Below are 19,951 nucleotides of genomic sequence, written 5' to 3'. Positions count from 1 at the left end.
ACATCCTATCTGCTGTTCCTGTTGCTAACCTCACTGAGTCCACAACATATCCTCCTCTTTATGCCACCCATGGCTGTCACATCTAGTATGGCCCCGTTCATTTGAATGGGTTTACTGATCAAATGGAAAAAATGTAAACTATTTTTCTGTATATTTGTGTTTAATAACACTATTATATGAATTAACTTGCATTTTTATACATGTTCCTGTTTATCAGACACGTTTAAAATGAGTAAAACAGACCTTTGTAAGCACAGACCGAGAAAGGTTCTTGGGGAACTGAGTCTTTTGGTTACATAATCTAGAGATCTGGTTCCTGCTTGTCACCCGATCACTTGTGGGGATTGCTTTAAGGTGGTTGGAATCCACATGCTGCAAATGGTTAGTGCAGGTACTCTGCCAACAGAGGAAGTGAGTTGGATCAAATATGATCTGGCCCATTGTTTAAGAGTGGGTCTATTCTTTATACTGGGTCTTTTCCTCATGGAGCCTGTTAACAGCTAATTGAGCAAAAATGTTAGTATTAACTTTGGCAGTCTCTCCAAAGTAGTAGATGTAATCAAAGCTTTTATGTCACCTATTTGGAAGACAAAATCATGTTGATCAACCTTTTATTTCTCTTAGAAGGTGGCATGTATGTGAAGAAATCATTATTTTGGAAACCTGCCTTTTAAGGGTAGTGAAATATACCAAGTTTCTAGTATTACATCTTTGCAGGTCTTTTGATCACTGCAGGAGGTTGGGGGGGTGGGGGGGAGGGGTGGTGAAGTGTACTAACTTTTAATATTTCTAATAGCTTAGCTTTGTATAATTAAACATTTGTGTATATCTGGAGCATTTGTAATGGAGATTGTTGATATCAAGTTGATCAGAATAACAGGATATTTGGATATACGGGATGGAAACTGGGCAGATGGATTAAAAGTGAACTTTAATGAAAAAATGCGTGATTGGTGGTGAGGGGAACATCTTTAAATGGAGAATCTTGCAGAGAAAATTAGAATCTGGTAGCTCATGGTTGTCATAACTTGAACCCTATTGAAACAGTAAATGAAAATCAAAAAAGTATGGATGCTGGTGATATTAATCAAAAATCCAAAATGCTCGAAACACTCAGAAGGTCAGGCAGCATACGTGGAAAGAGAAACAGAATTGATGTAGCAGGTCAAAAACTGCAGAACTGGGGAAGAGAGAAAGCAAGTTATTATCAAGCTACAGGGAGGGTAGGGGAGGAATGGATGAGACAAAGGGGATATCTCTAGAACCATAGAAAACTACAGCACAGAAAACAGGCCATTCAGCCCTTCTAGTCTGTGCCGAAACATTAATCTGCTAGTCCCATCTACCTGCCCCCAGCCCATACCCCTCCAGACCTCTGTCGTCCATGTATCTATCCAATTTACTCTTAACAGTTAAGAATGAGCCCGCATTTACCACATCAGATGGTAGCGCATTCCACACTCCCACCACTCTTTGAGTGAAGAAGTTCCCTCTAATGTTCCCTCTAAACCTTTCCCCTTTCACCCTAAAGCCATGTCCTCTCGTGCTTATCTCTCCTAATCTAGGTGGAAAGAGCCTACTTGCATTAACTCTGTCTATGCCCCTCATCATTTTGTAAACCTCCATCGTATCTCCCCTCACTCTTCTCCGCTCCAAGGAATAAAGTCCTAACATGCTCAGTCTTTCCCTGTAACTCAACTCCTGAAGACCCGGCAACATTCTTGTAAATCTCCTCTGCACTCTTTCAATCTTACTGACATCCTTCCTATAGTTCGGCGACCAGAACTGCACACAATATTCTAAATTTGGTCTCACCAATGACTTATACAACCTCACCAAAACATTCCAACTCCTATACTCAATACTTTGGTTTATAAATGCCAGGATGCCAAAAGCCTTTTTTACAACCCTGTCTATCTGTGACTCTACTTTCAGGGAATTATGTATCTTAACTCCCAGATCCCTTCAGGCAAAGCCTGAGAAAAGGTTGAAACAAGGTCATCTGGTCACTGGGTTAAGGGAGGCAGGTAGGGAGAGGGAACTTGGTCTTTTGTTTACAAAAACTATGAAATGAGGCTAGTTAGTGTGTGAAAACAAAAACGTGTTCCATCAGAAGTTTCTGAATGGATAATTTTCCACAGCCTTGATCCAGACAGAAGGTATGAGACAAAATGAGAGGAATTGTCCCTGATATTATCACAGCATTTAACCAACATGGACATAAGAGAAAGTCCACTATTAGTTGAAATCATACCTGACACACAGCAAGGTGAATCAACATAACATCAGGCTAGTTTCTCGGGATTATCCATGGCTCAGACAACTTCAACTTCTTCAATAAAGATTTTTTTTCTGTGCCATAAGGTTTTTTCTTTTTCTAAAATGGGCTTTTTGCAAATAGTTCCACAATGCTGAGCTCCAGTCACAACTTCTTGGATAATAAAGCAGCCCCTGTTGACCTTGATACAAATGGGGTAACATATGGGTTTGGGTTAATGTCTGGCAGGTAATAATATGGACCATTTGTAAAGGCCACACAATTATGGTTTATAAAAAGAGCCAGTTAATGCACAAAGCCCTTATTAGCTCTGTTATAATCAAGTTTTTCACCATTAATGCTGCAGAAGCATGTCATGATTGGCTCATCACTTGATCACTTCATGACTGTGCAATCTGCGGAGCTCAAGTTGGGAGGCTACTTACGATAATCCTTTAGAATAGGATCTAGGAAAAAGAAATCGTTTGGTTACGTCTCCTCTTCTGAACTCAATATTCTACCATTCCATCCTCAATTGAGCAAATTGAGTGCTGCATAATGTGTGTAATGTGCATAATGCTCTTTTGAAGAAGCGCAGCATCCACACTGCCTCCTGGAGGTTTCTATCCCATGACCACTCTAAGTGGAGAAGGAGCATTTGGGATAGTATTGAGAAATTCAGGAACACATGCTCCCTGTGAAAGGAGCAGATTACCTCACAAATTAACTGGGCACCCACCCTGTCAGCCACCATCTGACCCATTTGTGGGAGAGTCAAATGGCCTCATTAGCCATTTTGGAACCCACCCACAAAACTGAAGTGGAAATAAGTCATTTTCTGTTTTGGCAGTTCCTAAGAAATAAAAGCATAGGGTGTACTGCAGCAACTTCCCAAAGTTAATTTTGACAGCGTTCCACTTCTAACAAGAATGTTAGCAAGGTTGTTGAGGAAAGACTATACTCTCCATAGATCATACACCATCCTGATTTAGATTTGCATCATCTTACTACTTTAATCAATATTTTCTGAAATTCTTTACCCAGTACCACTGTAATAATTTACTGCAAAAGGAATGATTGCAATTCTCTTCTTATGGTCAGAACTTGCCCAAGTGATCCGCTCCTCAAGTCCTTCAAATGCAGATACTGATGTTATCAATTAAATTTAATAATGAAATATTTGTTGCTCAATAAATCTTCTTAAAATTGAACTACCATCTGTTAGCATATAGAATGGTGTTACTGAATATTGTTTGTGATTATTTATAAATTTAAGAAAGAAGGAAATAATAGAAAGCTTTTCCTTTGCCTTTCACAACCTCAGGATACTCTAAAGCATTTTTTATCCAGTCGTGTGCTTTTGAAGCATAGTCACTATTTTAATGTTGTAAAGTTAATTAACTTTTACTTTGTGTAAGATCTAATTTTTTTCAAGTGTTAAATTTCTAGACCATAAACTTCCAACAAGTGCTAAGCTTTGTGCTACATGATTTTCTATCGCATCTTTTCTGTAGATGGAGGGATAAACGAACGTCTTCTGCAGATGGGAAGTATCATCCATTTCTAAAATACAAACAACAGAATGTTGGTGTGCGCCGACAGGAGAATCTTCGCTGGGCAGCTGATCTCTCCTATGTGGAAGAGAGAGAACACTGGCAAGAACAAGTAAACCAACTAACCAGGCAGCTGGAGTTCAGTACAAATATGTGCCAGAGCCTGATGCAGGACCAGCAGGTAATATTTTTGGAAGATCATGTTTTTCTATGAGCAGAGGCAAGCTTTTAACCAGCAACTACCAATTTGTCAATTGGTTTAGCGTATCATTTGAGGATCGGGGGGAGAAGAGAATGATGAATGCTTTTAATGATTTAGAATGGGAAAAATAATTATTCCAAATTGTCTGTCTGGTAATCTAAAGCAAACTGTAATAGACTTCTGGAGAATATGATACTTGTGTAGAATGTACAATCAGATGAGAGATGCTTTACAGTTCTGCATATCAAATTATAATGTATTTTGGAGGAGGGATCCAAAAAAGTGGGTATTTGAGCAGCAACAAAGCACTGAAGGATTTATCTAAGCATTGAGTGCTTAAAGTTGTAAAATTCCTTGGAAGAGTTAGTTGGATGAAGATATAAAGAGAGTATTGAGCTTTATAATAAGGGCCATAAGTTCAAGAGCAGAAAGTTTATGATAAATTTAACCAAGGAAATAATGAGGTTACAGTTTGAGTCATTTGGATCCTAAAAGGATAGTGGGAACTTTTAAATCCATCAGAGTGAGAGAGACATGTCTAAGTTGGTTGCTTTTTCTACTGATGGTTATGTTTTTGTTTTAAGTTTTATATTTGGCTGAGGAATAATATATTGTTTTGTGTAAATATAAATAATGTTCTTTTTTTCTGTCCAGGCGCTTTCATACCTTCTGCAGACATTTCTTACTGGCCCTTACAGTGTAATGCCCAGCAATGTTGGATCTCCACAGGTTCATGTCATCATGCACCAATTAAATCAATGTTACACTCAGTTGGCTTGGCAACAGAACCATGTGCAAAGGTGTGTTGATGTTCAAAATGATTTATAATGATGCTTACTGGAAAATGAAGTTAATATGCTACTAATTTATAATAAAGTAAGTAATTTTGCAGAATAAATGTGCAGGACTAAAGATTTTTATGAATGAGCTTTGACTTTGTTTACTTTTTAACTATAGTGATGTAATGAACAGAGGTGCATTTGCAACCTGAAGGAGCAAGTTCTGATAATTTTGAGTTGGCGTGTGAAATTCCAAATCGTTGATTTTAATAAGATTTTTTACAGCTTTGCTACTGTTTTTCAGGGAAGGCAACCTGACTGGTCTGTCCCACTTTTAACTCCAGTCTTGCACTACTTCATTGACTCATGGTACTTTCTGAAATGAGCAGGCTAACTATTTGTATTTAGTATAGATACTGAAGAGATGATTGCTTTGGCTGCAGAGCACTGAACTGCAGAACACAACCACAGAGATTGTGCTCAGCCCCTTTCGGATGGAAATTCGGAGAAATTTCTTTATACAGGGGTTGCAAATGCTTGAGATAGCTCTGTGCATGGCGCACATACATCTATTCAATGAGAAGAACTATTTACTGACAGTTTCACTGTTCAGCACAATGAACTGATTAATATCAGAGCTTAGAAAGACCTGGGCAATATTTAGGCCTAGATGTGAAAGTGACAAATGTAGTGTATTGAACCAGGGAACATTTCTCATGACAGATAGGTCAGTATTCTGGCCTTCTGTAACTAACATCATTGTGGGAGCATTATCACAGCAATAGCAAAACCCTGAAAGTCTAGCATTGAGGTAGAAGGTGGCCTTGGCATTACCCTTACTCCAAGAACAGATTTTTGGACTTGTATTATTGAGGCTGAAACCATTTTTATAACCCTTAACATTTTATTCTTAACTTTCTTAATTGTGGAGTAAAACTTTTAGAGCGAAACTTAACTTAATTACGGATATGACATATGTGCACTGAGAGCTGTAGCTGTAGATTAATTTGTATGTGTCCAAAAATATCGTATTTTGATGCAAGTTCGTATTCCTCACTGTGTTAAATTGTGGCAACTACAATTGCTGCAACTTAACGTATATAATCCATATTTGCTCAATGAAATCCGCAAGTTATTTTTCATACAGATCCAAAAGCCTTGAACTGAAAAGAAAAGTTGTGAGTAAAATTGTGGTTGGATTTCATTTACATTGCACAACCTTGATGTCCAACTAGTTCCACATTTCCTTTTTTTTGAGAAAACAATGTGTTCTGAAATAATTTTTTGCTGTTGTTCATTTTGGTGAAACCATCACACATCAGTTTTTGACAGTAAAAGGCACAGAAAGCGACCCATTATGTTCTTTAGGTTGAAACATTCTTTGGTTGTATCCTGGCTCATGCTTAGAGTGTATATTTACACTGTACTTCAGTTGAAAGAATAATTTGTGCATTTTAAAAGAACATTAATGCCTCAGTCACTCAAAGAGTAAGCCTGTGTGTACTAAACTGGTTTGCTATTAAGCCTTGGAGAAATGTGTGTCAGTTTCCTGCATAAGAAAATAATTGCATTAATTGTAGATTAAATGTGAGGAACTTTAGTTGACAACATGGATCAGCTGACTCATGAGATGTTTGGAAATTCCCAACGATATTCCATAACTTTTGAGTGTCTGTGTATCTCATTACAGATGCTGCCATTTAGATGCCTCGAGTTGCCAAATGTGCTTGTGTCAATGATATGTTTTCTGCAATGGGCGCATTCACATTAACATAATTCTTGTGCTTTGCTCCTTCAGAGTATTGTCAGGGAAATTTGTCCACTTGGTTCTGAGGTGTGACTGTCAATGGCCACACTCAGCATAGTACAGTTTTTTTTTAAAAAATCACTTGATGTGTCAAAACAAGATGTAAAGCAGTTTCCTTGAATAGGTGCCCACTTCACCCTGAGTTCCCAAGTCCAGAAAAAGGACCTTGTGGCCCACCAAACTTGTACCAATCATCAACCATCCATTTACATCTACCTGACACTAATCCCGTTTTATTTCTCCCTGCGTTCTCATCGACTCTCCCCGGATTCTACCACTTGCCTGCATACTAGAGACAATTTACAGTAGTCAATTAACTTACCAATCTGCATGTCTGGGATGTGCAAGGAAACCGGAGCACCTGGAGGAAACCCACTAGGTTGTAGGGAGAACACACATAGACACACAGCACCCAAGGTCAGGATTGAAAGTGGGTCTCAGGCACTGCGAGGCAGTGGTTCTATTAGCTGTACCACTTTGCTGGCTCACGTGACCAACCCAAATCCATAGATCATGTTAAGTTTACGAATTTAATCTGCACTTTTTCAGGACCCTAGAATTTTGCTTTGAGCTATATTTTTGTTTCAGTCCTCTTGCTGTGCTGGCTTTATGAAACAGGGAAAAAAAGTTCAGCAGAACCTCTTTTTCAGTAAAACTTGGGGAAATCCCAGAGGGATTTTCAAAAAAGCTGTCTTATTGGTAGCTTTTCAATTGCTACCATCTGAAGGACCCAAACATCAAGTGACTAATAGCAATAACCCTCTGCTAAAACTGCTTTCAAAGTAATTGTTGCCTAAGGCTGAAAGATCTTTGCATTTTTTAGATTTTTGTTTTGCTTCTGCGTCTAAAATATACATCTAAAGCACAATTGTAATCTTATCTGATTTGTTATTGGTAAATACTAAATATTTGTCTATCGTTTTCTCCTGGTAGACTAAGACAGATGTTGAATGACGTTCTGCATCAACAGCAGCAAGACAAAAAGTCAGAAAATCAGAGAGATAGTAGTGTGCCACCTCCTTCCCCCAGCAATTTTGTCTTCCCTTCATTTACCTTTCCTTCTCCATCCTCTAACCCTTTAAGCGCCTCAAGATTTCAAAATTGTTCTCCTTTTGTTCATGGTAAGTGCTGACATTAGTAGAAATATTTGTTTTTGTGTGGACTAAGTAGAAATAGTTGTTCTTGTGTGGACTAAGCTTCACATTTTGATGTGAATAATATTTGATTTAAAAAAATTAACAAATGAAGAGGGTCTTGTCAAAGTGTAATATAAACTGGGCAAGGAATGAACTTTAAAACATTAGTGGAAACGGTCTAACTGGAAGCCAAACATTTTTAGAGTGAAGGCAATGCTTGAATGTGCTAACCTGGACACTGGACTGCATAACCCATTGTTTTTGTGCATTGAATAGTTTAAGTTCAAAATAAAAATAATCGCATAAGATGATAGTGGAGAATTGAGTTCCACAAATTCTGTATTTCCTTCAGCTTCCTCACTGTACTTGAGATGCCACCATTTCCATGATTTGGCCAATGGGGCATGCAGGTTAATGTGTTTTACTCATGCAGAAGCTGACCTCTATTGTAATGCCTGCTGTTTCATTCCTTAGAGGAGACTTGAGGTGGATTCTAGCTTGGAGAACTCTCCCTGCATAGGTCTCTCTTGATCAAAATATTTAGTTGTGGCAGTGGGTCTGCCTCTCCTTTCAATAATCCCTCATCTTTTCACACCACCCATCCCCCAGTGCTTTTAAATAGTCTAAGCACTATTAATTTCAAGAAAAACTGGGTAAGACAGTAATTGTTTCTGACAAGCTAACTGAGTAGAAAGTGAGCAAAGCAGTCAAAAATGATTGTTTTCTATTACTCGTTTTGTTGCAACATTGTAGTTAAGCTCTCAGTAATCAATTTATCCTTCTGTTTCAAACAGGTTTTAATGTTAATCCAATATTCCCTCCTGGGTTTAGTGATATATCTCAAAATGTCAGTGCCCAAAGCGGTGATCAGCAACCACTTGTAAATGAGCACAACACTTCTGGAAAAACAGAGTACTTGGCTTTTCCAAAGCCATTTGAAAGTAATTCTCCAAAATGCAGAGAGAACAAGTGGTACGTATCAGTGTATTTGGCTTTCAATCTTTCTTTTCCACTAAATAAAAAAACTTAGTGTTTTCTTTGTAATTTTCTAAATATTTTATTTCAATGACAAGAAATTTGAAGTTTGCATGCTGATGGTATATTTCTAATGTTTGCCATGTATGTTTTTCTTAAAAGATTGTGCATGCTCTTTGGCTCACTGGAGTGAAGAAGAAACCATTCCTACAGTTTTCCAATAATTGAAAAGTTATTGGAGAAATTTCAGGCCAGCAAACTTGTTAATGTTCACACTGAGATGTAGAATTCTCTTTCATAAATTTGGAGGCCAGCTTAATAAATACTTATATTTAGGGAAGTAATTCATTCTGAGGAAGTGTTTTTTGAGGAGCAGCAAAACCATGGGCCTTCTGTGAAACTGACCAAGAAATATTTGCTTTTCTTCCATTGGCCTTCCATTACCGAGAATGGAGACTGGGGAATTGTGTGTTGGGAAATGGATTAGGTTAAGGGCATAGGCAGGGTTGAGATGGGAAGTTGGAGCAGATGATCACTAACAGATAATGATTAAGGAACTTGATGTTGAATGCATCAGATTCCTCAGTGGTAGCCTGGGTACATTGCATCTTAAACTAATGTCAAAGCAGATCTTTATCATCTAGTTAAGACCTGCATCAGTGTCCAAGATCCCACGCAAGTAGCATCAACTGAGCATTCTGCTGATTCGCAGCAGTCTCTGTGTGTGTGCAGAGGATCCAGGTCAAATCTATGCAAGTGCATACAATATGTGATTGGACTTTTGATTCTTTTAGCGAGGGGAAAGAGAGAGCATAAGAATGCTGTGCTGTGTAATAGGATTTATAGGCCAGTGTCTATTAAATTTAAATAATTGCAAGTTATGTCTGTTAGCCGTTTATACTTGAGTGATGGTTAGAAGCAACAGCATGTATCCTTTATAATGCCTTCAAGGTAGTATGATGTTCCAAGGCACTTCACATGAGTAATGTTAGAGATATCAGTGTCAATTTACAAAATCCTGGAGATGGATTTTAACTTTCAGGATTAACTTTCCCTCTTTGTCTTGTACAGACTTTAATTACCTCCTTTGACAAAGTTTTATATGTCCAGCTCCTTGTGAGCTATGGCTATTAATGTCTGGATTGACTTGGTGGGAGAGGATTTGAATGCATCCCCAAAGCAAGCTGAGAATAGTGCGAGTAGTGTGAGTTTTCTGAACTCGTGTTAAGCAGTTGTACTTCATGCAGGGTCTGTGACCAATCTTTATTTTTCACCAACAAACAATCTGCTGGAGGAACTCAGTGGGTCCAGCATCATCCGTTGGGGGGGGGGGGGGGGGGTGGGAGGGGTTGGTGGTTGAGGAGGCGGAGGAATTGTTGACATTTCAGGTTGATACCCTGCATCAGAATTCTTCCAGCAGATTTTGTTGTTCCTAATTCCAGTATTTGTAGTCTCTTGTGTCTCCTCTTTATTTTTCAGCAAACTTGTATCCAAACTTCCTGTCCAGTAGGCAATGTTACATGACATTAACAATCTAAAGGGCTAGAAGTAGTTCACCTAAGGAGGTGGGTGTGGGTTTTGAACATGTGGTGTCGAAAGTATTATATGTTAGAATCTGCATTCCCTAGCCTTGCATGAACATTCATGGCTTTGTTTCTTTGATCTTCTGGAGGATGATCAAAGGTCAACTGTGGGGCAAGGATGATGGGAAATCAGTGTGGGCTGGAGAGAAGATGATGGGGTAGCAGGAAGATTAGGTAAGAAGGGTAAACTAGTGTGCTTGAGACAGGATAAATGAGAAGACTGGAGTGGTTTTGGATGAAATTGTTTGGACCAAGACTGTTTAAGTTTTGGAACTGAGTGGTTCTGGTGTTTATTGATTTATTATTGTCACTTGTACTGAGGTACAGTGAAAAGCTTGTCTTACAAACCAATCGTACAGGTCAATTCATTACACAGTGCAGTTACATTGAGTTAGTACAGAGTGCATTGATGTAGTACAGGTAAAAACAATAACAGTACAGAGTAAAGTGTTGCATAGGTGAGCAGATTATTGGTCAGTAAATGGCACTTGATAACGCTGCCAATAACATCTCACATGAAATCTTGAATGCGGTGCCTGAGGGCATGATGGAGGCAGGTTCTATCTCGAAATATCAGTATGATGTATCAAATCTCAATATCAGATGAATTCTTGAAACTTCATGGCATAGAAGGCTAAGGGCCAAGTGCTGGGAAATGGGGTAAGTACTTGATGGCAAGCATGGACATGGTGGGCTCGAAGGCCTGCTGTATGACTCTGACAATTGGATCAATTATGTCCTTATAAATGGGGGAGCAAGCTCAGAGGGCTAAATTGTCTATGACTTCCTAATTCGTGTATTCTTCTGATTCATCCATGTGTGCATTTTGTCCTGCCTTATTTGTGGACATTAATTTGAGATCACTGAGGTAATACGTTTCAGATTTGATAATTATGTCCTTTTTCACTTAACACATCAGTTGCAAAAACTGTTAATTGTTTTTTTTTGTGAAATAGGATCCAGAAACAAGCTGATGATGGAAGAGAGCAGAGTGAGATGGTTTGGTTGAATGATACAAAAAATGGATTGATGCAATCACCCAGACAAGGGCAACTATCCACTTCACCACCACAAATGAATGTAAACAACCCAAAGCAACAGACTCCAGGGAAAATTAGAAAGAATTTTGAAGAAGAATCCTTGGAAAGTTTTAGTAGTATGCCAGATCCAGTTGATCCTACAACTGTAACAAAAACATTTAAATCCAGAAAAGCCTGTGCACAGGCCAGTCTAGCTTCCAAGGACAAAACTCCAAAAGGAAAAAGCAAAAAGGCCTTCTATCAGAAGAACCACTGGGAAATAAGCGAAGGTATTGTGCTGTTGTTTATTTAGTGGATGCAGTTTTTTTATTAGTAGTAGATGGATATCTTTTTCTGAATTTTGGAGTAGGAAATCTGGTGTACGCTTTAGGTTTGGTCTAGACTTGGCAGAGTCCAATCTCATGCACGTGTTAGAATAGACAATAACTGATCCAAAGACGAATCACATTTGCACCTTCTGAGTTTTCAGGAAGTTCTTTTCTTTTAATCAGTTCTTTTGCATGTTTTCAATCACAGGAATAGTTTTTGTGCCAGTTTACTTTTAGAGCAACATGAAATTGATCCAATTTGAACAATGTGAATCCAGTAAGCTGGAGCAAAGAAACATCTTGGTGTTAATTATTTATGACAATAAAACAGTTCAAATCTTAGTAAAACAATTTCAGCAAAATTATGCTTAAATTCCAGTTCAATGTTTAGTCAAATCTTAAGTTTTTGTGACCACTTTAAGAGCTATGAATTGTATGTAATTGCATGATTTAAGAACTATTTATTTTTGTGTCACGGCATTTGATATATGCTTATTGTACAACTTGTGTCAGTCCTAAAGGCTAATAGTTGAAATCACTTAAGCTAGTTATTATTTTTCCCTTTGTCATAGTCACGGAAAGATACAGCATGGAAACAAACCCTTCAGCTCATCAAGTCTAACACTGACCATCAAACACCCATTTTGCACTAATCTTGCATCAACCCTATTCTTTATTCTTCCCACATTCTTTCAACTTGCCCCCCCCCCCCCCACCCCAATGCTAACATTCTTCAACTCTTTTTTTGCTCTCCCCACCACTTGATTTTTACCATTCACCTACATGGCAATGTATAGTAGGATGTGGAAGGAAATGGGAGCACCTGGAGGAAACTCATACCATCACAGAGTGAGTGTGCAAACTCCACAGAATGGCACCCGAGATCAGGATTGAATCTGGGTTTCTGGCACTGAGAGGCACTAGCTCGACAAGCTGTACCACTGCTCTGAAATACAAACTTAGCTGATCCTTCTGAACATTTTTAACCTAATCTTTTATTATTTGCTTTAAGATGGGCATTGCCATAGTGCAAAACAGTTGTTTTATTTATGAAATGAAAGGAGTCCAATGTGGCCAAAAATCATGTAAAAATGTGAATATTTCACAATTTTGTTAATGCCATTTTCACTTGCAGTTCTTAACTACAGGATTCCCTATTATGGATATTGATAGAGACAAATTCTCCCCTGCAAGAGAAAAATCCTACTGATAGTTGCACAGTCTTGTTCAAAACCACCAAGATTAAATTCTCTAATTCTCCTGAAATACTACATTGTGAGAAAATCATGAAAGTAGTATTCTTTTGCCTTTCGTTATTAAAATAGAGCACTTTTCTATTAGGTTTTGAATCTGCAAGCATTTCCAGTGCTAGTGAATGTTGTAGAGAAAAAGTCTGCCACTCCACACAGACAGAAGAGTTATTGAAACCTAGAACCTCCATTACAACCAAAGATGAATTGCAAGAAAAGTCAAAGCGAAAGAAATCAAGTGATCTCTCCTCTGGTATGTTATTGCGATAGGACATCTGGTGTTAGTTCATGTTTCCTTTATCCATATTTCTAGATTTCCTGTATAATTGTTTAAAACATTTTCTTGTATTAAACTGTAAAAACTTCTATGACCACTGTAAAAACATCCTCAATTAGAAAATGTTATGAAATTATTCCTACACTCAAAAATACAATTAATTTTGTAGCAATTCCACATTGGTAATGATCATGGGATTTTAAAAACAATCAGTTTTGTAACTGAAATAGTCAGATTAGAAGACAATTTTTGGTGTAAAAGCTATTTAACTGATGTGGATTTAAAAATATTTATAAATTTAGTGTACATTGATTGGTTTATAAAATTATAGAACAGTACAGCACAGGAACAGGCCTTTTGGCCCAAGATGTTGTGATAGAACTAATTAAGTTAGTAAATAAATGCCCAACTGAACTAATTCCTTCTGCTTACACAATGTCCATATCTCTCCATTTCCTGCACATTCATGTCCTATCTAAGAGCCTTTTGAACAACTCTATTGTATTTGCCTCCACCACCACCCCTAGCAGTGCATTCCAGGCACCTGCCACTCTGTGTATATTTAAAAAAAAGTGTCCTGCACACCTCCCTTGAACTTGCCCCCTCTCACCTTAAATGCATGTATTAGACATTTCAACCCTGGGGAAAAAAAAATACCAGCTGTCTATCTATGCCTTTCGTAAACCTCTATCAGATCTCCCCTCAGCCTCTGCCACTCCAGAGAAAACAACCCAAGTTTGCCCAACCTCTCCTTATAGCACATGCCCTTTAATCCAGGCAGCATTCTGGTAAACCTCTTCTGCACCCTCCTCAAAGCCTCCACATCCTTCCTGTAATGGGGTGCCCAGAGTTGAATACAATACTCCAGATGTGGCCTAACTAGAGTTTTATAAAGCTGCAACATAACTTCCTGACTCTTGAACTCTCATTTCGTTGACTAATAAAGGCAAGCATCCCATATGCCACCTTTACCACCCTATCAACCTACTTAGTCACTTTAAGGGAGCTATGGACTTGGACCCCAAGATCCCTCAGCACATCACCACTGTTAAGAGTCTTGCCTTTAACTGTGTACCTTTACATTTGATCTCCTAAAGTGTAACGCTTCACATTTGGCCAGGTTAAACTCATGTGGCAGTTCTCTGCCCATATCTACAACTGATATATATCCTGCTGTATCCTTTGGCAGTAATCTCTCTATCCACAACACCACCAATCTTCATATCATCTGCAATCTTGCTTATTTCTCAAGACTTTTGTGATCATAAGCATAAAAGTGCTTTAGCACATTAGGTTACTGATTATGTTGTTTCAGAGACTTTTTGCAGGTCATCTGACTATTCTTGTCATTTGATTAATTCAAGTTGTGAAGCTCTTAAAATTTCATGAAAGGAAACAAATGTCTCTATGAGAGAGGATGTTCTATTTTCATAAGCTCTTTATCTTTAAATATTCATTGTATAGATTTTGGATCACTTCTTTAAAAACAAGTTAAATTTCTGGAATAAATATTGCAGGTTGATTTATCTGATGAAAGAATGATGATGAGTTGCTTTAGTCAGAAAATCACCATGTGTGAAAAGAAAAGCGCAAATTTAATTCCCAAAACGCACAATGTCACGTGCGCATACATGCAAATTATTAGAAGCAGTTGATGGCATAGATGTTACATTTGTACTTGAGTACAGATATTGTATTTCATTAATATATGAAAGCGTAAGAAAGTCCAACCGTGTATATTATGTTCAAAGTATTCCCTATTAAAAATCCATTTTTTTTAAAAGGTGTCATGGAGACCCTTCAGTTTACCTTATCTCTTAGTGCAGATCCTCAATAAAACATTTCTATTGAGTAAGAAGGTGGTGTTCAAGCAAACTGTGATGATAGCCTTATGATTTTAATTTCTCTGCTGCCCTTCACTTTCTAGTACATCCAAAGACTACGCTTATGGGATTGAGAAATGACCATATGGGAAACTCTGGGTTCCAACTTGCAACCTATTAAGTTGCTTTTTCCTAACTTTAGTAAACTAGAAGGGAAGATTCTGTCACAAACTTGGTTTATTTTCATAAAATTGAGCTGAATGCTACTTTCATTTCTATTTTAAGCCAAATGTTAAAGGAAATTTTGCTAGGGCTCAAGTGCCAGATGGGATTGATAAAAGATAGAATACAATGATTAAGTAATTAGCACTAAAGTGTGTATTTTGTATTTAAAAATGAGAAAGAAAGTCAGGGCCATTTTTAGGGGAGTTTTGTGAGCCCAGTCTTCTAATGCAAAAGAGCAAGATGGATTAAATGTTAGTAGTAGTTTCTGTCTGTCATTGGTTATCCCTTCATACAAAAAGTCCATTCTGTTAGCCTGATGATTCTGTTCATGTCTGGCTGGACTGACAAAGTACTTGTAAAGGGAATGCTCTGCTGAAGAGAAATATTTAATTCTGCACTTCAACAAAGATGGAAAGAAAGATATAAAGTGTTGTCGTTCATTTCACCCTCTTCATGCTAATGTGTCTATCCAGCTAATTTGAAATATTTTGGCAAGTTTCAAATTTAAGTCTATCAAAAGTGACATCTGCTTTATTCATAATATGCATGTGAAATTGAAGTAAATGGGTACTTTGAGGTGGGAGAAAAGGTTAGCTTAAAAATTACTTGTTAGTAGTTTGTATTTAGGTAGGAAATGTGTATTACCAACAGTACACTTGGAAAGTGTTCTGTAATGAACGTTTAAGAACTATTATTTAAGTGCTTTCCTGTTGCTGCATAATTTTCAAAATGAGCAAAGTCGAGCTCCTTTTAATTTTGTGTGTGCATGTAATGTTTCTAGTTTTATTTTGCTTAGGGTTCATTTTGCACTCTTGATCCCTTTTCTGCATTGCAATAATTTTTCCATTAAAGTACATGGTGTTTAGTACAAATTACTACTTGTCTGTCCCCCTTTCCTACAGCACATACTAGGGGAGCACTGCTCGAATCTAACAGAAATGCATGCAGTGAAGCACCAGGTAATTTAACTTTTAAGCAAATAACTGAAGAAAGTAGCTGCTTTGGGCTGTGGTCTGTTCTGTTTTGCTTTTAGTTACGTTGCTTCTAATAAGTTTGTTCACTGGAGAACTTCCAGCTCACATGAAAGTATTATTTTCTCTGTGACTAGCTGTTACATCAAATCATTTTTAAAATTGAGGCTTGATGAAATAGATTTCTAATTTTGCTTGAGGTATTTAAGAAAGAAACAGAATTAGCATTGGATACCTTGGATTCTTGATGTTAATGCCTGCTCTACTAAAACAAAATTTAACTTGTATCTGAGATAAGGATATCATTAACGTTACCAGCATTTACTGCCCCTCCCTAGTTATCCTTGAGAAGGTGGTAATAAGCCACTGCTTTGAACCTTTAGTCTGTGTGGTGACAACAATGCCACTCTGCCTTTAGTAAGTCCTTAATTTTGACCCAGTCACAAAGAAGGAACTACAGTACACTTCCCAAATCAGGATGGTATGTGACCTGAGGGAATGTGGCTGGGTTGCTATTCCCTGCATCTGCTGCCTTTGTCATTCTGGATGTTGAATGTCTAACATGTGGGGGGATACTATGCAAGTCCTTACTAGTTATTGCAATATATCCAGCAGACATTTTCAGGTTACTAAATTGTTTAAAGGCAGACACTTTCTCCATTGCTAAATATCAATAGTATTGGTGCTCGGTGATATTGCTAATGACTAGACGTTTAACTAGGCAATAGGTTGTATTTTTTTTGGGGCAAAGGTTTTTGTCTTGCGTAATTCGTTGGTAGTACCGACTTATTGTGAAGTATACAAAGTAAAATGATTTGAAAGATTTGCTACAAAAAATATTGCAGTTGATGAAAATGTTAAAGTTAAAATATCTGTAAATACTTAGCAGGGCATGTAACATCTGATGAACTGATGACTGTTCCAATGAAAGATCATTGATGTGAAAAAATTAACTCTGGTTAATTTTTTTTGAAGAAGAAAATGATCTAAAATTTCAAACTTTGAATGAGGAAATTAGCTACTGAGTATAATTAAGATCAACATTGTTTTGAATAATAGTTCCCCTAATTTGTTTTTTTTTACTAATTCAGTGAAATTTTGATTTCTCTGTTGCAGAAACTGGTAGTGACTTTTCACTTTTTGAAGCGCTACGTGATAATATATATTCTGAAGTGGCAACTTTAATTTCCCAGAATGAATCAAGGCCCCATTTTCTCATTGAGCTTTTCCATGAGCTTCAGTTGCTTAATACCGATTATCTTCGCCAGCGGGCTCTTTATGTTTTACAGGTACAGTGTAATTAAATAATGAAACCTACATTATGGTTGTAATACTTCATTCTTTCTTTTTAAAAAAAAGCGTTTATCATTCCAGGATGTAGTAACACAACATCTTTCAGAGAAGAGCTGTAAAGGAGGAAAGCTTACTTTATCACAGAGTTCACCTATCTGGATGACATGCAATTCAGAACTGACTCCTAGCGAAAGCCTGGCCACAAGTGATGATGAGGTTAGTGTTTCTTATGTGCTGAACCAACATTGCCAAGTTTGATAGTTTGTGTGAAACAAGGTGGTGTGATCTTAGTTTTGAAAGGGCTCTTTTTTGGATTCTGTGTTAGAATTTAGAAATCCAGTACTGGAATAAAGAAATCAGTGGTGTAGCGATGTGTTTTTTCTTGGTTTACTCTGGGTGCTCGTAAGTTATTTTCCTCGAAGTTTCAGTTGTTTGCCCTGCTGGTTATGCCTTGCAAGTAACAAAATTTAAGAGCAAAGAAGAAAACAGCAGCATATTAAGTTTACTTTATCAAAGATCCCATGCAATTCCTAATTTAAGCAAACAACAATGAGTTTTGCTACTTCATAATCTAGAGCTTTATGGACTTACTGAAAATATTTAAATGTACTTCTGACATTTCATTTTCTGTCATGAGAAGGTTAACAGCTTTGCTGTTATGGATGAAACCTTGATTTTTGTTTTTCAATCAGTTATTGTATTTCTATCTAGAAAAAGAATAAAACAACTTCTCTTGCTGCTTCTCTCTGCGAGTCCTGCTCTGCAAAAAAACAAATGCTTCAAAATCCTCACTCAGTCATCTAGTGCTCCATGCTCAGATACAAGACTAATGTGAATATCAGAAATGCACAAACGTTGGAGTTAGTTTTCTACATAAATTACCTTTTTACTGAGTTCAGGATTGTGTCACTGCTCTTAGATCTTTATTTGTGGAACTCGTATAGATGATGACACCAAAAAATAAAATTTGACAGATTAATTCATCTTTTTAAAGTGAAGATATCACTTTAAAATTCATGGGAAATCCTGTTCACTATAAGTCTGGCAGAATGTCAATGTATATGGCCGTTGGTTTTCTTGCAAATTTACTGTGGGGAAATTTTTTTCGATGACAAAGGCTATGTATGTTTGCTTCATGGTATCTTTCAACCGTTATTGTCAGGCCAGTTTAGTAAAATTACATATGGGTTACAGCTAACAGTATAAGAATTGAATCTTTGATGCTGGTGCTAAAAACAGAACAAAAATCTATATGAACTCTAGTTTCTTTTGAGCTTGGCCACTGGATTTATCAATTTTAGCTGATGCTGCTAAGGATAATGTTTCAGCAGTTGCACATTGGTGGAGAAGGGAAGAGTAGAAACATTTAACTGAGACAAGAAGTAACATTTCAGAGGATAAGATCAATTGTGGTGGAGCAGAGAGTAGCAAGACAAGTAATCAAGAGATGGGATTAAAGAGAAGAATTTGAAAGAAAAATGAGGGTGCATTAACAATGTACATTTATGCAATATCTTCCATATGGTAAAGTGGCCCAAGATGCTTATTAATATTATTAAGCAGAAAGGAAGAATTCCAGGGCTTAGAGCCTTCATGCATAAATGCACAATTGTTAATAGTGAAATGCTTAAAAATTGGAAACTTGCATCAAACTGGAATTGAAGAAACACTCAGATCTTTAAGGATTGCAGAACCTGCAAAGGTAGGGGATAGGACACGGTTGTGGATGGGTTTGAAAACAAGGATGGGAATCTTGAACTGTTGTCAGATGATTTTGATTCTGAAATGATAAGCAAACCGGATGTACAAGTTTAGGATAGCGACAACAATTTTGGTTGATCTTGTTTATGGAGGGTGGAAAATGGGAAGCCTGTTAGTGAGCAATGGAATAGTTAAATCTAGAAAGCAGCTGCTTCACAGCTGAAGGTTTCGTAGTACACGAGCTCGGATAGGATCGTAGACGGTTGATACAATATGTTTAAAAAATGAAGAACATAAAAGATATCAGCTGAAAAAGGAATAGGGAGAAAGAAAAATGTGGATGAATGGAAGAAAATGTGGAAACTGCAAGTAAAGCTAGCAACTAAAAATTAGTGGAAAAGGGACATGACTGTTAATGAGTGTGCTGCAGATAAATTGGATGCATTAAAGAAAGTGTTGATCGGATGCCTCATGATATTGCTGACCACGTTAAACTATATAGCTTCGGCAGCAGGGAGGAATGAAAAGAAGCCTATTGTAGGGAAAATGGAAATAAGATATTGTAATATTCCAACAAGAGACTTAAGAAATTAAGCAATAAAATAAAAGTTTATAAATTACCTTGAGGATCTGCTTAAAGTGAGTGTATAGGGATGCTTTAGGACAGAAGGATTGGGGTGGGAGAGAAATAATTTTGCATTCATCTCATACTACTAATTTCAATATGTCCTAAATTACTATGCCACTAAATGAAGAGGTTTTGAAATCAGA

At 37.3% G+C, this 19,951-nt stretch overlaps 1 protein-coding gene across 8 annotated transcripts in view; it reads left to right on the top strand.

Annotated features, from left to right (window-relative positions):
- Positions 1–19,951, top strand: part of pcm1 (pericentriolar material 1) — a 71,622-nt gene that overhangs the window by 34,689 nt on the left and 16,982 nt on the right. For all 8 annotated transcript variants that reach the window (XM_052035180.1, XM_052035190.1, XM_052035151.1 and 5 more), the window contains 9 exons: positions 3,772–3,991; positions 4,667–4,812; positions 7,532–7,719; positions 8,529–8,706; positions 11,249–11,601; positions 12,982–13,143; positions 16,118–16,174; positions 17,303–17,475; positions 17,561–17,695. In XM_052035180.1, the coding sequence (XP_051891140.1) occupies positions 3,772–3,991; positions 4,667–4,812; positions 7,532–7,719; positions 8,529–8,706; positions 11,249–11,601; positions 12,982–13,143; positions 16,118–16,174; positions 17,303–17,475; positions 17,561–17,695 (1,612 nt within the window). The remainder of the gene's footprint in view (positions 1–3,771; positions 3,992–4,666; positions 4,813–7,531; positions 7,720–8,528; positions 8,707–11,248; positions 11,602–12,981; positions 13,144–16,117; positions 16,175–17,302; positions 17,476–17,560; positions 17,696–19,951) is intronic.

Source organism: Pristis pectinata, chromosome 2, assembly GCF_009764475.1.
Source record: "Pristis pectinata isolate sPriPec2 chromosome 2, sPriPec2.1.pri, whole genome shotgun sequence".
In the NCBI taxonomy this organism is placed as follows: Eukaryota; Metazoa; Chordata; class Chondrichthyes; order Rhinopristiformes; family Pristidae; genus Pristis; species Pristis pectinata.
Note: the sequence above shows the minus strand (reverse complement) of the source record. Positions and strands in the feature narration are given on the sequence as shown.